At 34.9% G+C, this 16,998-nt stretch overlaps 1 protein-coding gene across 10 annotated transcripts in view; it reads right to left on the bottom strand.

Moving 5' to 3' along the window:
- Stxbp5l (syntaxin binding protein 5L) overlaps positions 1–16,998 on the bottom strand; it is a 242,937-nt gene that overhangs the window by 26,505 nt on the left and 199,434 nt on the right. For 2 of the 10 annotated variants that reach the window (XM_087899957.1, XM_087899950.1), the window contains one exon: positions 8,657–8,707. The exons of the other annotated variants lie outside the window; for them this stretch is intronic. In XM_087899957.1, coding sequence (XP_087756083.1) covers positions 8,657–8,707 — 51 coding nt within the window. The remainder of the gene's footprint in view (positions 1–8,656; positions 8,708–16,998) is intronic. 10 annotated transcript variants of the gene reach the window in all.

A 16,998-nucleotide genomic window follows, 5' to 3' on the forward strand; every position in this document is an offset into this window, starting at 1 on the left:
TCCCCCTGTGGAAAAATTTGCTTTATTCTTGTTTTTGCTACTTGATGTGTTAAAATGTCATCTCCCACATCTCTGACTAATTGGCACTTAAAGAAATTCAATTATGATGCACTTTATACAATTTTCTCTGTATTTCTCATGCATGGGGTTCATTATGCTTCTTGGAACTGTGGATCTTTATTGTTTATCAAACTGAGAAACTGTTCAGCATCATTTATTCAAACATTATTTATCCCCCATTCTTTCTTTTTCCAGAATTCTTACAGCATATGCATTAGATGGCACAGAGTTTCTTCCTAAACAGTAAATTTTTGAGTTCATGTTGTTCTTAAGCACCATCAATTCTTTTTATTAAACCCATTTAGCAAAATTATCATCTCCAAGAAAATACTTTTTATCTCTAAAAGATTGATTTAGATTTTTTATATAATTTTATGCTTCTTTTTGACATCCCGGGACCTTTCTCTCACTCTACGGTATATTTAAGTAGCTTGCTAATTCTAGCCTATCTGTAATTTTTATGTCAGTTTCTATTGACTAATATTTTTCGTCTTCATAGGTTCTGCTTTAGTATAGGTTCTAGACACCATTACATGTTAGTCTTTAGAGATTTTTCAGTATTCTTTAAAGATACTTCAGACTTTTTCCAGGATACAGTAAAAATCTTTAGAAGGATATTTTTACTTTTATTTAAAAAATATATATCCGAATTAACTTGTCTAAAATGTCCAGGATACCATATGGGCAAGTGAAGTGAATGACGACATAAGGGATGGCTTCTATGACAGAGCAGCCGTAAAGTAGTATGGGGCTAGCTAGAAGAGTTTAGATCAGACTAGAAGGAGTTTCTTCCTAACGGCCTTTTCCAGCTGGTCTTCCCTTCCTGAAGACCACAGTTCTGCGCACTTCTCAGCCTCATCTACACCAGATCCTAGGAATGAGCTTCCTAGCTAGGAGGGAACCTTAATGTTTAGTAAGTAATATGTGACCTCCCCCATGTGCATAAAATGTGATGCTTGGCTGACAGGAGGAACTGTGAGCAATAGCTTCTGAAGAGAAGCTGCATCTGGTTGTGGATGAAAATTCCTGAATTTGTGTTTTTAGGGACTGATGAGAATTTAGGGCTGATGAGAATTTTAATACCGTGGAGAGGTATGCTGCCGGTTCAGAGGCTGACCATCTTATCTTAGGCTAGCTTCTGACCTCCCACCTCCCCAATCTGAACCAACATCTTGTAACAAAAGATAAATGGCTTTTAGAACCTACTAACTTAGCAGACAATTAGTTTCTACCAAATCAAAAGCAAAGAATGCCATCAAATAGCATATTGAGCCTATAGAACAGCATCCCTTATTTCAATGTACCTGCCTCCCTAGTAAACCCACAAATGTACTTTAAACTTGCCTTGATTTGAGACTTTCTCTGTTCTGTAAAACTATAAAAAATCTCCATGAAATTGCTTCCATTTTTAACATGGAATTTACAGTAACCGAAATCTGTGTTCCCAGGCTATGATCAGTCAAAATGGCTCTAGAATAAACTATCTTTATCAGAAAGAAAGAGAAATAGGGGGTGGGGAGGAAGAAAGAAAGGAAAGAAAGAGGGAAGGAAGGAAAAAAGGAAGGAAGGAAGGAAAGAAGGAAGGAAGGAAGAATGGAAGGAAGGATGGAAGGAAAAACACAAAGAAATGTCTCAATATTCAAACAGGAAAACTTAAAGAGATGGAAGCAATTACAAAAATAAATAGACGTTAAAGAGTTGAATAAACTAAAAAAACCCACAGGTCTATAGAAAATATCAGTATCAGGGTAGATTGAATAGAAAAATGAATGAACTTGAAGACAAGCTATTTTAAAATACATAGTTGTAAGAGAAAAGAGTAGAGTGAGGAGGGAAGAGAACTTATGAGACGTTATAAAAAGTGTAAATATTCAGGTGGTTGGGATTTGAGAATGAGTTGAACATGCTAACGGTTTAGAAAGTATATATAAAAAAAGTGACAGAATTTTTTAAATCTAGAGAAAGCTACACATATCCAGTTACAGGAAGTTCAAGGATATCTTTAAATCAACCAACTCTAACCTAAGACATTTTATAAGCAAGTTTTCACAGGTGAGAAAGAAACAGAAAGCTAGCCATGTGGCTCACACCTCTAATCTAAGCATGAAGGAGGCAGAGGCAGAAGTACAACATGTTTTAAGTCCAGAAGGACACACACACACACACACACACACACACACACACACACACACGAGGAGAATTTCAAGACTTAAATAACACATGGCAGTGCACCAATTCACTTGACATCAGATTTCTCAGCAGAAATCTTATAGATCAGGAAATGGTGGCACAAGATTTTCTTAATACTGAAGTATTAAAAAATAAAACAATTCTGTTGATTAGACATAGCAAAGGTATCCTTTACAAATTAATGAAAGACAATTCCCAAACAAATCAAGGCTGAGAGAACAATCTCTATTAAACCTATTTCATAAAAAATGCTTAAGGAAGTTATTCAGATTGAAAGAGATAGTATAAATAGGAATAAAACACAGAAATGAATGAAGAATGCCCTAATAATCTAAGTATGGGTTGCTTAGATTATTAGTGTAGAATGTAAGTCACCCCATCGTTAGTATGAAGATTAAAATATAAAATAAGTAAGAGTACCTACTTTAATATATTAAGTGACAGACAATATAGAAAGAAATGAAGATGGGTTATCCGAAATCCAGTTGAGAAAAGGAATGGGGTACAAATGTAGAATGTACTTAGCATATTTTATCACATTACTTTTTGTGTGTGTTTGTTTTTACACTTATGTTGTTACTATAATTTCAAAATTGCATTTTATAATCAAAATATAGTTTATAACTCTCAGCAAGAAGTCAAAACACACTGCTAGAGTCGATCATTTACAGTGAGGGAAAATTATTACAGGGAGAAGGTAATTACAAAAGAACAAGAAAATAAGTTATGTTATGGTTGTAGTGAGACCTTATTTATCAATAATTTGGACATAAATCTATTAAATTATCAAATATTCAACTATTATTAGGAATATTTAGAAAGAAATTTGGAAGAATTAAAGAATTAGAAACAATAATGGGAGATTCAATATGATTAAAGTGTGCTACATGTATGTATGACTATTTCAAAATGAAACATTATTTTATATAGTTACACTGTGGCTATAAAAGTATCAAGAATTTAAAAATATCTAACCATATGTTAATATTATCTGAAACTCATTTTACCTTTAAGGATACATATGGACTGGAGGTGAAAAAATGAATAAGATATTCCACACAAATGAAATTCAAATAAGTATCAGAAATACTCATATCAGAAAATATAAACCTTATGTCAAAATCTATAAAAACAGACAAAGTTGCTGAGCATGATAGTGAATTCTTGTAGTCCTGGCTATTATTAAAAGGTACAAAATATTACCTTTTAATATTAAATTTACATATTTATTTAATACCTACTTTAAAATTCCAATGATATTTTCCATAGAATTAGACAATTAAAAAAAACTTTACATGGAACCACAAAATACTCCCTAGTTCTTAATGATACCTTGACCTAATAGGACAAAGAGGAAAGTATTACACTATGTGACTTCAAAACACATTACAACTCTGTAGTAGTCTACACAGTATGGCATTGATTAAAAACGACAAAACCAAAAATGAAACAACAACAACAAAACCAGACTCAGACTAATGAAACACAATGAAGAGCCCACAAATAAAATTAAGCATCTACAGCCAAGTGAATTTTGGCAAAAGGCTAAGACCAGATATTTGTAGAAAGGATATTCTTTTCAATGTACAGTGCTGGGAAGGTTGGGTAGATACACAACTCATCATGGGATTAGAATCCTGTCTTCCGCTTTCTCCTTTTGTTCTAGCTTTATCCAGAATTATTTCATGTCCTTTCCTTGTGTCTACTTTGCCTCTTATTTTTATTTCCCTCTCTGTTTTTCTCTATCGCCCCAGTACTAACTGTTTTAAACTGTTTATTCTGTTTATTTTCATTGTATTCATGCCCTCAGTGACTTGTATCTTAGAGCATGCATTTCTATTTTCTTTACTTACCAAAAATTAATGATGCTGCGATGGTGGTTGCTGTTTAATTGTTTATTCCTGGGCCCATTCTTCAGGTATGATTACTGAAGTAGATAATGTGCTACTCTCATAGCAATACTGGATTTTGAGCCTGGTGCGTTAAGCACATGGCTAGGGTCTAATTACCAAGGGGGTACCTGTAGTTCAGTAGAGAGAACTGATACCTCAACTCGATTACAGACTAATTTTACTTGAACATTGTAAACAGTTCCACTGAAGGAATATTAGTAATTAAAGTACAAATCCAGTAACTTCCTTGCTATGGGAGAATGCTCTTGTATACTATAAAGATTTGTCACTTGTTGGTTTAATATAACACTGATTGGTCAGAAGTCAGGCAAGAAGTACAGGTGAGGCAACCAGTATAGGAGAATTTTGGAAAGAGGAAAGGCAGAGTGGTCACCAACCAGATGCAGAGGAGGAGAATGCCTCACTGAGAAAAGGTACCAAGTCACATGGTTAAATATAGTTAAGAATTATGAGTTAATTTAAATTGTAAGAGGTAGATAATAATAAGCCTAAGCTAATAGGCCAAATAGTTTATAATTAATATAAGCTTCTGTGTGGTTTTCTTTGGAATTGAACGGCTGTGGGACCAGGTGGAACAGAAACTTCCATCTATATATCCTGACACCAGATGACAAATATAAACTAAAAGCATTCATCACGCCTAAGAAAGGAGCATGGGAGATACTCAAATGACTCCTCCACACTGCAGAGAACAGTAAACACATCTGTGAGTGCACAGTACAAAATAACCCCACTGCAATAAATAAGCAAATGAGAATTAGAAAATAGAAACAACAAAGAAACAAAAGTGAATATATACTGTCAAAATTAACAGAATGATAACGGTTTCAATCTCTCTTTCAAACAATGCATACTAACTGACTAGATTAAAAACAAGACTCTCTGTTGGCTGCAAAAACATAGCTATCACTGCAAAGAAACAAAGCTTTAGAGTAAGAGGATGGAAAGAGAACCTCCAAGCTAATGGAGAAAGAAAGCTAGCAGATGTAGCAATTTTAATTTCTAACAAAATGGCTCCAAATCAAAATTAGTTAAGAGATACACTGCATATTACAATTCTGAACATACATCCCTGAATGTTGGAACACTCAATTTCATCAAAGTAAGTGCTATTGGGTGTAAGGGTGCTGACTGACCTTAGTACAGTAATAATGGATAGCTGTAATGCCACACTTCCACCAAATGCACAGGTTGTTCAAACCAAAACAAATTAACAAAGAAAAATAAGAGATCAATAACATTTAGTGAAAATGGGCCTAAGAGGCATCTGCAGAAGATTCCATCCACATCTTGCAGACTATGCATTCTTGTCAGCAGTCCATGGGAGTTTTTCCTTAAATAGACTATATTGTAGTGCACAAAGCAAGTCTGAGTACATACATGAAAGAATTTCTTGTTCCTTATTTGATAAATAGGCTAAAATTAGAAGTGAAAAGCAAGATAATGATATAGAAATGAAAAACGTCAGTGAAGCAAGGAGTTGGTTCTTTGACAAAATTCACAGCACTGACAAACCTTTAGCTAACAAATTCCTGGAAAAATTTTTCACAGACCTCAAAAGAATGGTACTCAACTTCATATGGAAAAGCAAAAAACTCAGGATAGTCAAAATGATCCTGTACAATAAAAGAACTTCTGGATGCATCACAATCCCTGACTTAAAACTCTACTACAGAGCTATAGTACTAAAAACAGCCTGGTATTGGCATAAGAACAGAAAGGAGGACCAATAGAACCAAATCAAAGACCCAGATGTTAATCCACATACCTTCAAACACCTAATCTTTGACAAAGAAGCAAAAAATATCAAATGGAAAAAAGAAAGCATATTTAACAAATGATTCTGGCATAACTGGAAATCAACTTGTAGAAGAATGATAATAGACCCATACCTATCACCATGCACAAAACTCAAGTCCAAATGGATCAAAGACCTCAACATAAAGCCAGCCACACTGAACCTCATAGAAGAGAAAGTGAGAAGTACACTTGAAAGCATTGGCACAGGAGACCACTTCCTAAATATAACCCCCAGCAGCACAGACACTGAGAGAAACAATTAATAAATGAGACCTCCTGAAACTGAAAAGCTTCTGTAAAGCAAAGGACACGGTCAACAAGACAAAATGACAGCCTACAGAAAGGGAAAAGATCTTTACTAACCCCACATCAGACAGAGGTCTGATCTCCAAAATATACAAAGAACTCAAGAAATTGGTCATCAAAAGAACAAATAATCCAATAAAAAATGGAGTACAGACCTAAACAGAGATTCCTCAACAGAGGAATCTAAAATGGCTGAAAGACACTTAAGGAAATGTTCAACATCCTTAGTCATCAGAGAAATGCAAATCAAAACAACTCTGAGATTCCATCTTATTCCTATAAGAATGGCCAAGATCAAAAACACTGATATCAAGTTATGCTGGAGAGGTTGTGAGGTAAAGGGAACACTTTTGCCTTGCTGGTGGGAAGGCAAGATAGTACAACCCCTTTGGATGTCAGTGTAGCAATTTCTCAGAAAATTAGGAAACAACCTTCCTCATGATCCAGTAATACCACTTTTGGGTATATATCCAAAGGATGCTCAATCATGCCACAAGGACATGTTCACAGCAGCATTGTTTGTCATAGCCAGAACCTGGAAATAACCTAAATGCCCCTCAACCAAAGAATGGATAAGAAAAATGTGGTACATTTACACAATAGAGTACTACACAGCAGAAAAAAATAACATCTTGAATTTTGCAGGCAAATAGATGGAGCTATAAAACATCATTTTGAGTGAAGAAACCCAGACACAGAAAGACAATTATCACATGTACTTACTCATAAGTGGTTTTAAATATAAAGCAAAGAAAACCAGCCAAAAAAATCACAATACCAGAGAACCTAAACAACAATGAGGACCCTAAGAGAGACATATATAGATCTAATCTACATGGGTAGTAGAAAAAGACAAGATCTCCTGAGTAAATTGGGAGCATGGGGCCGTTGGGAGAGGGTTGAAGGCTAGGGGAGAGGCAGGGAGGGGAACAAAGAAAAATGTGGAGCTCAACAAAAATTAATTTAAAAAATAAGAAAGAAAGAGAAAGATGTTGGGCAGTGGTGGTGTACGCCTTTAATCCCAGCACTTTGGAGGCAGAGGCAGGCAGATCTCTGTGAGTTTGAAACCAGCCTGATCTACAAGAGCTAGTTCCAGAACAGGATCCAAAGCTACAGAGAAACCCTGCCTTGAAAACCCCCCTACTCCCAAAAAGAAGGTGAAAGACAATCCAAATTAATAAAATGAGAGAAGAAAAAAGAGATGCTCTAACAGACTCCGAGGAAATCAGAAAAATGTAAGGACATATTTTTTTAAAATCTATAACCTGCCAAACAGACCTAAAAGAAATGGATGACTTTCTGGATATATATGATCTATTGAAGTTAAGTCAAGATGTAGTGAATAATTTAAACAGACTCATAATACCTATTGAGAGGGAAGGAGAACTTAAAACCTTGCAACTAAACAAAAACTCAAGGCCTGATAGATTTAGCATAGAATTCTACCAGACCTACTAATTGTCATGGACTTTTAATTCTACCAGTTTGCAGCAATGGTCTTAGTTTCTGCCTTCAGAAGAAAAAACATTGAAAATAGTAATAACAACAATCTTAAAGAGCTAAAAGAGGGCATACAAAGCAGCCTTTTACACCTGAAGACCAGCACAAAGGTGATTGTAGCTTGTCTGTTTTACTAAGACCTTAGTTGGAGTTCCCTCTATAGCTTTGTATCAGAGTAAAGGAAATTAAAATATCAGTTATTTAATGAAGTTTCAAAAAGCAAAACTAAAAGTCTCATATGCAAGCTAGGAGATACAAGTGCTGAAAGAAGTGTGAAGGCCTATCTAAGGAAGTACATTTCAGTGTCAGGCTATAATGCCTAAGCCTGTTACCACTACACAGACCAAGCTCCTTGAATCAAATTGTCTACAGTGCTCCTAAAACAAAACAAACTAAGCTGAAAACAAAGAAAGAAACAAACAAAACCAAAGCAAAAACACAAGCAAACAAAAAACAAAGCAAAACCAGAATCAGAACTCCATTTCATTTTCTGCGAGACTTTTTTGGTGAAATAGTGTTATTCGAAGCAATACTAACATATACAATAGGGAAAAGAATCCAGAAGAATGCTCATTCACAAGATTACAGTCATAAAGTCCATATATGTGACAAATCATAAAACATTTTTTTGTGATGAAAGAAAACAAGAAACATTACATACCTTGATGTGTAATGATTTATAAAATGTAATTTTGTAAAATGATTTTTAACAAACAATGTTGAATGCTGCCAACAGAACTCTATGGTGATTTTCACAAAAGCCTTCTTTGGAAAGCTATTAGATATGGCTATCTAGGAAGCTTATGTCATTTATGGATTGGTTGGTAAAAATGTTCAGCCAAATGAATGTAAGAAAACTTAAAGTTGTCGGCTTTTGCCTACCGTACCAAGATCAGCCTTAAGATCTGTTGGCAGACTTAACTTTCTTGATCCTTTGACTGAAAAAACAGAAAAAGGAAAAAGGCAGTAGTTAATTATATGGAATAAAAAAGGAGTGTGGGGAACAGCATGTTTCATAGTCAGTAGCATCCTGGAAGTTACACTTACTATGCATTTATGAGAACAGAAATGTTCCAGAGTTGGGTTGCCGTTCAGTAGAAAACTTTAAATAATCAAGCATAAACATGAGAAAAGCATTTGCTTCTAAAATAAATAATTAAGTGATTATTTGCATAGTTTATTATACAAGGTATAAGTAATTTCTTAATTGGAAATTACTAAAAATGAATTTCAGACATATTTAACAGGTATATATTGCAATAAATGTATAAACTTACATTACGCACAACAATAAAAGTAAAAACACTAACTTTTTTTTAAGATAACTTAGTTTAAAATAATCTAATTTAATTCATTTTCAAATATGCAGCTTTAACATCCTAGTTAACAGTATCAGTGTTATTTCATCTACCATGGACAGTACATTGATTATTTCACACATAAGAGAATTTTCTTCTTTTGATTCAAAAACTACTAGTGTTGATCAGTCTTTAATTTTATCATTGTTACGCATAATGGAAGCTTATCAAATCATCAGGTTTGGCAGCAAGCATCTTTAGTCACTGAGTCATCTTTCTGGTCCTTAAATGTATTTTTTCTTGTGTTCTGAAATACTACCTTCTTTTTTATTTTACTTCAACAATCGAAAGCTGCTCATGTTTCCTAAGTTACACAAATCTCTATTTTATGATTTGACCCAGTGCTATAGACTATTGGCTCTAATAAGCTATGCTATATTACATAAAAGCAAACATAAACTCTGATAAAAGCAGCATGCTTTTGTTTCTGTGAAAATACATTTGCACATCAGCCTATAAAGACTGAGAAGAAATAAAATCAGATTTTAATAATGTGATATTACACTCACCAGCAAAAATAGATGTTGTTAAACAAAACATAAACAAAACAACCCACATAATAATGGTCTGGCGATATAGTATTATGAAAATATTTTGTACATTCCAATGATTGGAAGTTTCAGAGGACCTCATATCCAAAATTAATAATATACCTTAACATCACTTAGTACTTAAGATTGCTACCCCACTATATACTCAGACTGTTTAACCTGCCTTTTAGCAAGCAATGTAACAACCAATCCTACTTGCCTTGGATTTCTCATGTAATCAGCTTCTATAACCTAAGCTAATAGATAGCTTTGTAATCCTAAATTCTGTGTTCTTCCATGCCCTGACCCAGAGTATGTGGTTTTATGATAATTCAGAGTATACATGTAGTTTTATGATAATAATTTGCTTAAAACGGCTATTATAGACTGAAGACAGTCATATAAAATGAATATCCACTATTAGTGATGGAAGTAACATAAAGATATTGTTTGATAAACAATGCTCCTTGTAGTACTGTTTACTATCTGAGTCAGCTGGAGCCCATGACTTAACCCCTTGCAAATTTCTGTTAAAGGTATCTGTAAAGTCTCCTTTGTTTCTTATTCGTGTGATGCTTTCTGTGTGGTTCAATGAATGAGAGAGCAAAGCTTTTTGCTAGAGACAGACAGATATAGACACAGGCAGACAGATAAACAAACACACAGGCACACATGGGAGACTGAGGCACAGATTCAGACTCCTACAACAGACAGACAAGAGGATGAAAGACACAGGGAAAGTAAAGCAGAGGTTTCAGATCCTTAAATGGCTCCAAGGGGCAGCAGCACTTTCATTTCTGTCCTTAATGTGATCCCACATATTATTGGCTACTTTGAATTCATTATTAATACATTCAGATTGACCACATAATGGTACTTCAAAAGAGTTATTTCATAACTCAGACAGACTGAAAAGGATTCCTTATTTAATCTTTTAAATTGTTTCTATCTTTTTTAAAAATAGAATCTTTAACACATCTATATCCACCCTCCCTCCCTCCATCTCTGTCTGTCTCTGTCTGTCTCTCTCAAAGATTACATTGATTCTTTAAAAAAAAAGGCTTACAACCCCTGCCAGGTTTAAAAAGTCTAGGATAATACAGCAGGGAAATTATTACAGTATTAGATTCATATTCCTTACTATTATTTGTTGTTGTTGTTGCTTGCTTTTCCTAAAGGCAGGGTTTCTTCATAAAGTTTAAACTGGCTTCAAGCTCATTAAGCATTTGGGGTGTCTTTGAAATTATGATTTTATTGTCTCCACCACCCAGGTGTTAAGATTATAGAATTGCATCACATACTTGATCAATACGGCACTGGGGATGGTAACAAGTCTCCATGCCTTCTTGCCAAGCACTCTGCTAACCAAGCCACATCCCCAGCCCCTCTCCATTCTTCTTATGTTTCCCTCATCGCTGTTATCCTAGCATTTAACTTTGGCTTTCAGATCTTCTATAGTGTTAAGAAATCTCAGCTCCCATCCAGCTTACCACCTACCTTCCTGGCCCTCTGTAGACTACTTCCCACCAGAAACCTAGGACTGTTCTCACAAATCTTGTCCTCAATTGTGCTTCTTGGGGAGGGGAAGAGTGCCTGGATGAGGGACTGATGAAGGACTTCCCTAATAGTGATGTTAATAACAGGCCCCTGCTGTTACGCGTTCAAAATTCTTCAGCTTTTCTGTGAATAAACTATTCACCTGTCTGGGGATATATCTCAGATTACCCTAATGAAGGCTGAGCAGATTAGGTGAACTCATCTAAGTGTCAGAGGATAAGAGGCCAATAATATTAAGAAGTATATTTAGAGTGCTTATTCATACTTAGTATGAAAGTGGCAACAAATCTTTCCCAAGCATTTTTAGATCTGTCATATGAGAGCAGGAGGCATTTACTCAAGAGGTGTAAACCGAGACAGCCAGGAAATGGCAGAGTAGATTCGGTTTGAATAAAATGTAATTTATGAAATGTGAACTAAATTCATGCAGCTCTTTAAATTTCTCTTTTTATTCCTGATCAAGCTAAAATATATATCCCATTTTCATTTCATAACATTAGCTAAAGATAGAAAATGGAGTTGCATCTTTTTACTACCTGCTAGACTAGCTCAGAAGAGGACTCAAGAGCCCTGGTTGGAAGGACATACAGTGCTGCTCACGCTGAATCCCTCTCCATCACACATCGTTCTATAAAGTTCTTTTCATCTGTTTGAGTAATTCTCTGATAAGCTGCTATAACTGCAACAGAATTTCCTGCTCTTCAATAAACTTACAAAAAATCAGGGGTCTAAGTTTGAAACAATGAAGCATGTATTACACTTTTCTTCACCCACTGGATTTTAAAACACTGGTAGAGACTCAGGGTAGCAGAAATTTGTACTTTAAGATGTTTTTACAAATAACTTTGAAGTCCAAATATTGGCAGATCACATTTTGAGAAAATTATAAACCCTTCATGAGTAACAACCAGGTTACTTCTATGGAAGCGTTACTTGTACACTTTAGTTTCCCATGTAAGGTTCTTAGTTATTAAATTAGCGCTCTCTCTCTCTCTCTCTCTCTCTCTCTCTCTCTCTATATATATATATATATATATATATATATACTTATATATATATATACACATACATATATGTGTGTGTATAGATATAGATAGATATCTTTATATAGATCTCTCTCTATATATATAGAGAGAGACATATATGTATGTGTGTGTTGTGTGTGTAGATGTTAACTTCAACTTCACTAGATCTTAAAATTGATTATAATTAGATTTTTTTCAAGTTAATATTTTTAGGCTCTTTGCAGGGGGTATGGGAATATACAGCAGATGGCAATTGATAATTCAAGTATTGGCCCACCAGACAAATAATTATCTGATGGAGATAATCTTGTATAGCAAGGCTTACAGGACCACTGACTCTGAAAACTGGTTGCCGCTATCTGTAATTTCTCTTATGAGCCACTTCATTTCTTCCCTAAGAACAACTTTGGGTATTTTCCCAATGTTTGTGTGTTTATCTCATGAAAATATTCCATCTACGGAGCACACATATAGCTGAGGATGGTCAGGAAGATGATTTCTGCTTAACTGTAAAATTTTGATGAACAGAAATAATATTAGGATATTTTTCATTACTCAGACTGACATAGGATTCTCAGTCATAAAGACAGCCTTTTGCACAGACAGTTAGTTATAGACAGAACAAATTCAGAGCATGCTGGTTACCACTGGAGATGAATATCTGGTTGCCCCTAGGGACAAATGCACAAGGTCATTTTCACAGGTATTTTTTGCTGATTTAAGGCCAGGGTTTGAAGCAATTTTAGATGTAACTCCTTGCAAGCAATGGACCTTTCTGCCCAAACTCAAGGTATAGCTAATTAATTGTTAAGTCTTGAATTCCAATGTCATTTTTCTGTCTGGGAACCCTAACTATTTGATCTATGTGCATGGCTAAACATTACTCCCTGGCCAGTCAATGTGACCTCCCTAGCCCAAGAGAAACTATGTGACTTGTCATTTGTTATGACACTGACTGGGCCCTGAAAATGTAACTCATAATTGTTCAGAGTTTGGCAGTGAGAGGAAGAGCAGCAGCCGTGGTGCAGTGAGACGAGGAGCATAGATGAAGGGAGGAGTGGCAGAGGCGAGAGAAGTGGTGGTGTAGAAGAGGGGGTAGAGATAATTAGAAGCTGCCCAGGAGAGTAATGAGAAAAGAGCAAGAGAGATTTTTCACAGGGAAAGTTTCACGAAGAAGTAAAGACAAAGTTACCACCAGAAAGCATCTGTGTTTCCTTATTATTCCCCTCAGATCAAAAAGTCTAGCCCAAAGAAAGAGAAAAAATTTTTCCTAAGAGGTTTAACCCTTGCCGCCCTTGTGGGTTTCCTTACGTACTCTGCTGCTGACGGGGAGGCTGGCCCCCAGGTCAGCTGCAGCTCTGTCTTGATTAACTTTTACCTCACACTGTTTAGTTAACAATGAGGGCATTGCATTCCTGTTGTGGATACTTAGAAGTGTATAAATTTGACCTCTTTTCTTCTTTCTTTCTTTTTTTTTCAGGTATAACAGGCTAGTATGTTCTAAGGCACCAATGTCTTTTTAAGAGTAACATCACACACTTGGCCCAAATTGACGTATTCTCTATTAAATGTACTAGGTCACATTGTTCATATTGCACAATCTCACATAGAACAAATTCATTTTGGAAGAACTGCTCAACTGGTTTATAGAAAATCACACAGAAAAAAATATGATAGATAATTTAGCTTGGTCAGGAAATATTATTTCAACAAACATTACAGCTACAGCACCAGCTCTGTTTGATTTCTTATGACCCTAGCCCCGTTTGGCTCTGGGCAAATTATCAGGAATTTATTGCTATTTTTATTGTGTTGTTGCATACTTTTTAAAAATAAAATCAAAGGCAAGAAAACTCAAAAAATTACACACTACACAGTTAAAATTTATTCTATGATTATTATACCTCAATACATCTGACATAAGAGAAATAAAATGCCAAGGAAAGCATCCCCACAGTTTACTCAGTCCATACCTACTAAACCCTACCTATCGATTTGGGTTCCATTTTTATTTCATTTGAGATAGCTTCTCAGATAGTCCTGCTGGCCTCAATAGCTGAGGATGAGCTTACATTTGGGATCCCTCCTGTTGTGCTTCCTGAGTGCTGTCATGACAGGTATGCACCACCCACCTAGTCTGTGCTGTGCTGGGGACTGAGCTCAGGGCTTCATGCATGCTGTGCAAGCACTCTGTCAACTGAGCTATGTTCTGACTGATTTTCCTAAATTTCTTTTAAGTAGAATCATCAGGCAAGAACAATAAATAAGTAAAAGGACTTGCCTATTACAAAATGCATTTATAAATTGAGGCTTAAAGGTCACACCAGCAGATTATAAACTTTTGCAAAGCTATTATTATTCATGTTTCCTAAATTTAGGTTTAAGTTTAATGACAAGGCAAAGTAATCAATTTGAGATTATCATAATTTATGCCAGAATGAGATAATATACTCAGTCCTTAAATATGAACAGAATTTTAGACATTAAAGTACGGTTTTGCTTAATTGTCTTTGTGTGTGTTGATAATAGCATGACCTTTAACCACCTATAATATCCTTTTTCTAATTCTTCATTCAGTTTAAAGTCAGTGGATGGTGCAGTGTGGTTCATCATATGTAACGACTTCAAATAAATTTCAGCCATATCTTCCTTTCACTAGCTGAATCAACAATGTATAAACAGGCTAAACTCTAAATCAAAACATTAATGACTATCATGGCTTTAAAGATAATATATATTATCAAAAGATATTAGAAGTTTCCAATTCAGGCCTGCTGCTCAGATGTTTCTTGAACTAGATTTATTTTTTGATTTCTAGTGAAAGGTTTTGAATGTGTTATAGCTAAGCCACAATGAGCATTTGCAAGCCTAGAATGATCAAGAGCAACTAACTTACTCTCCTTAGACCACAGATACTTGCCCCCGTATTTGTAAAGAAGCCTGATAAATACTGTGGCGAACCTTCATTCTGGACACGGATAAACATTTAAAGCTAAGATATTAATTAATGCAGTGATAGAAAGTGTCTGGATAAGGTGACATTTTTCTGATTTCAAAGTCATACCCTTTAAACTGAGCAACATCCACAATCTTCTTGACATAGAAAACACTACCTAAAGGGTCTAGACATCTTCTCGGAAACATAGAGACCTCACATTAATTTAAAATAAAAGTTGATTTGATGAAAATGTTTGTGATGTTTATGTGTACTTACATATTTATTGATTAATTGACTGGATGAGTCTGACAGTTGAATTTCCCTTGTCCTAATCTACAAACTGAGAGGACCAATACACCAGATAAGTATATGGGAAAAGTTAAAAAGAAAAGAAGCATTTCGGGTCACCATGCCATGAAAGGCCTGCTTTCTTCAACTGTATTGCCCATAGCTGCCCTTCCACCCTTTAGGAGAGGCTAAGACACAGTGGGAATAGAATCATTGTCATGAGAATTTGCCTTAGCACAAAAATATGTCTTGCCATTGATCTTATACTTTATATTTATATTTAGATAATATTATTTAATGAATGACTTAATTTCATATACTTCTTCATTCAGTATTAAACTTCATTTCTGATTAATTTAATATATATTTCAAAATATAAATCCCCAGAAATACCTCAGTTTTCAATCTATTTTTTAAACATTTTACAATAGGAGGTCAAATGATTTGTTACCATTTAATCTAGGTCAAGTACACAGAAGCCTGTGAGGCTTGTCGATCTAGACTTGCACTAAGTTGTTTTTCACAAGGCATCCTGGAGTGAGTTAAAGAACTTTTCTTCTCAGCAACCTCATTGGGTTGCTGTAAAAATCAAATCAAACAATCAGGACAAAAGTACCTTATTTGTGCTCAAGCACTATAAAAGAAAAAGTACAGTTTTTAACAAACTAGTTTAATAATTACATTAATTATATGAACTACAACAATAAAGTAATTTTCAAAATAGTCTTTTTCCAGAACTTAAGTAGTGAACTATTTTCTTCTGTTATTTCAAGAAAGGTATATTTATCAAGTTCTCTTTTAATGTTTTTGTTAAATAGTCTCTTCATAACTCAGTTACTTCTTTTTCATTGCTCAGTTATATAATTTTAATAGTAATTATTTCATAAATGTCAAATTGTTTTTCTCATTTAATGAATGAATGATGGTGTGGGGGGAGATAGCTTCGGTTTTCAAACCAAATATAAATAATTGAAATTTTACTTCTTTCCATTGAAATAGTCTGAGCTTTAATTTGCTCACCAGAAGGTTATATAAAAGCTATTGTCTATAAAGCTTTAACAAGTGCTTTTATCTTCCTTGGTTACTTGAGATCTATAAGATGAATAACTTTTCAAAGTTACAAATCTGACCATATCCACTTTTTAATGACTAACTTAAGAAGGGTAGATAGACTGTGTCAAGTTGGTTTGGGTCCCAGTGAGCAGTTTTGGGTTTTGAGGCTGCTGCAAAGGATTGGGTTGATAAAACCTGTGAAGGACAATTCTTCAGGAAAACGTTCCAAAGCAGCAACGCTTTGATAGAGTTGTTGGGATCACCAGTGGTTGTGCTGGTTACAGAAATTAGTTCATTGCTTATAAAAACCAATGGTGGTTCTATAATAAAATCTCACTAGTTGGGGGGACATTTAAATTTTCTCTGAATTTCCTGTTTGTCTTATCCTACTTTCTGACAGGTTTCATGAGGTTATTCAGCTGTATTTTTTTTTTGTATAAAAAAATTCTATGGAGCATTTCAAGATCAAGACAAAAGCCG

The sequence above is a fragment of the Myodes glareolus genome, chromosome 2, assembly GCF_982192425.1.
Source record: "Myodes glareolus chromosome 2, mMyoGla1.1, whole genome shotgun sequence".
NCBI lineage: Eukaryota > Metazoa > Chordata > Mammalia > Rodentia > Cricetidae > Myodes > Myodes glareolus.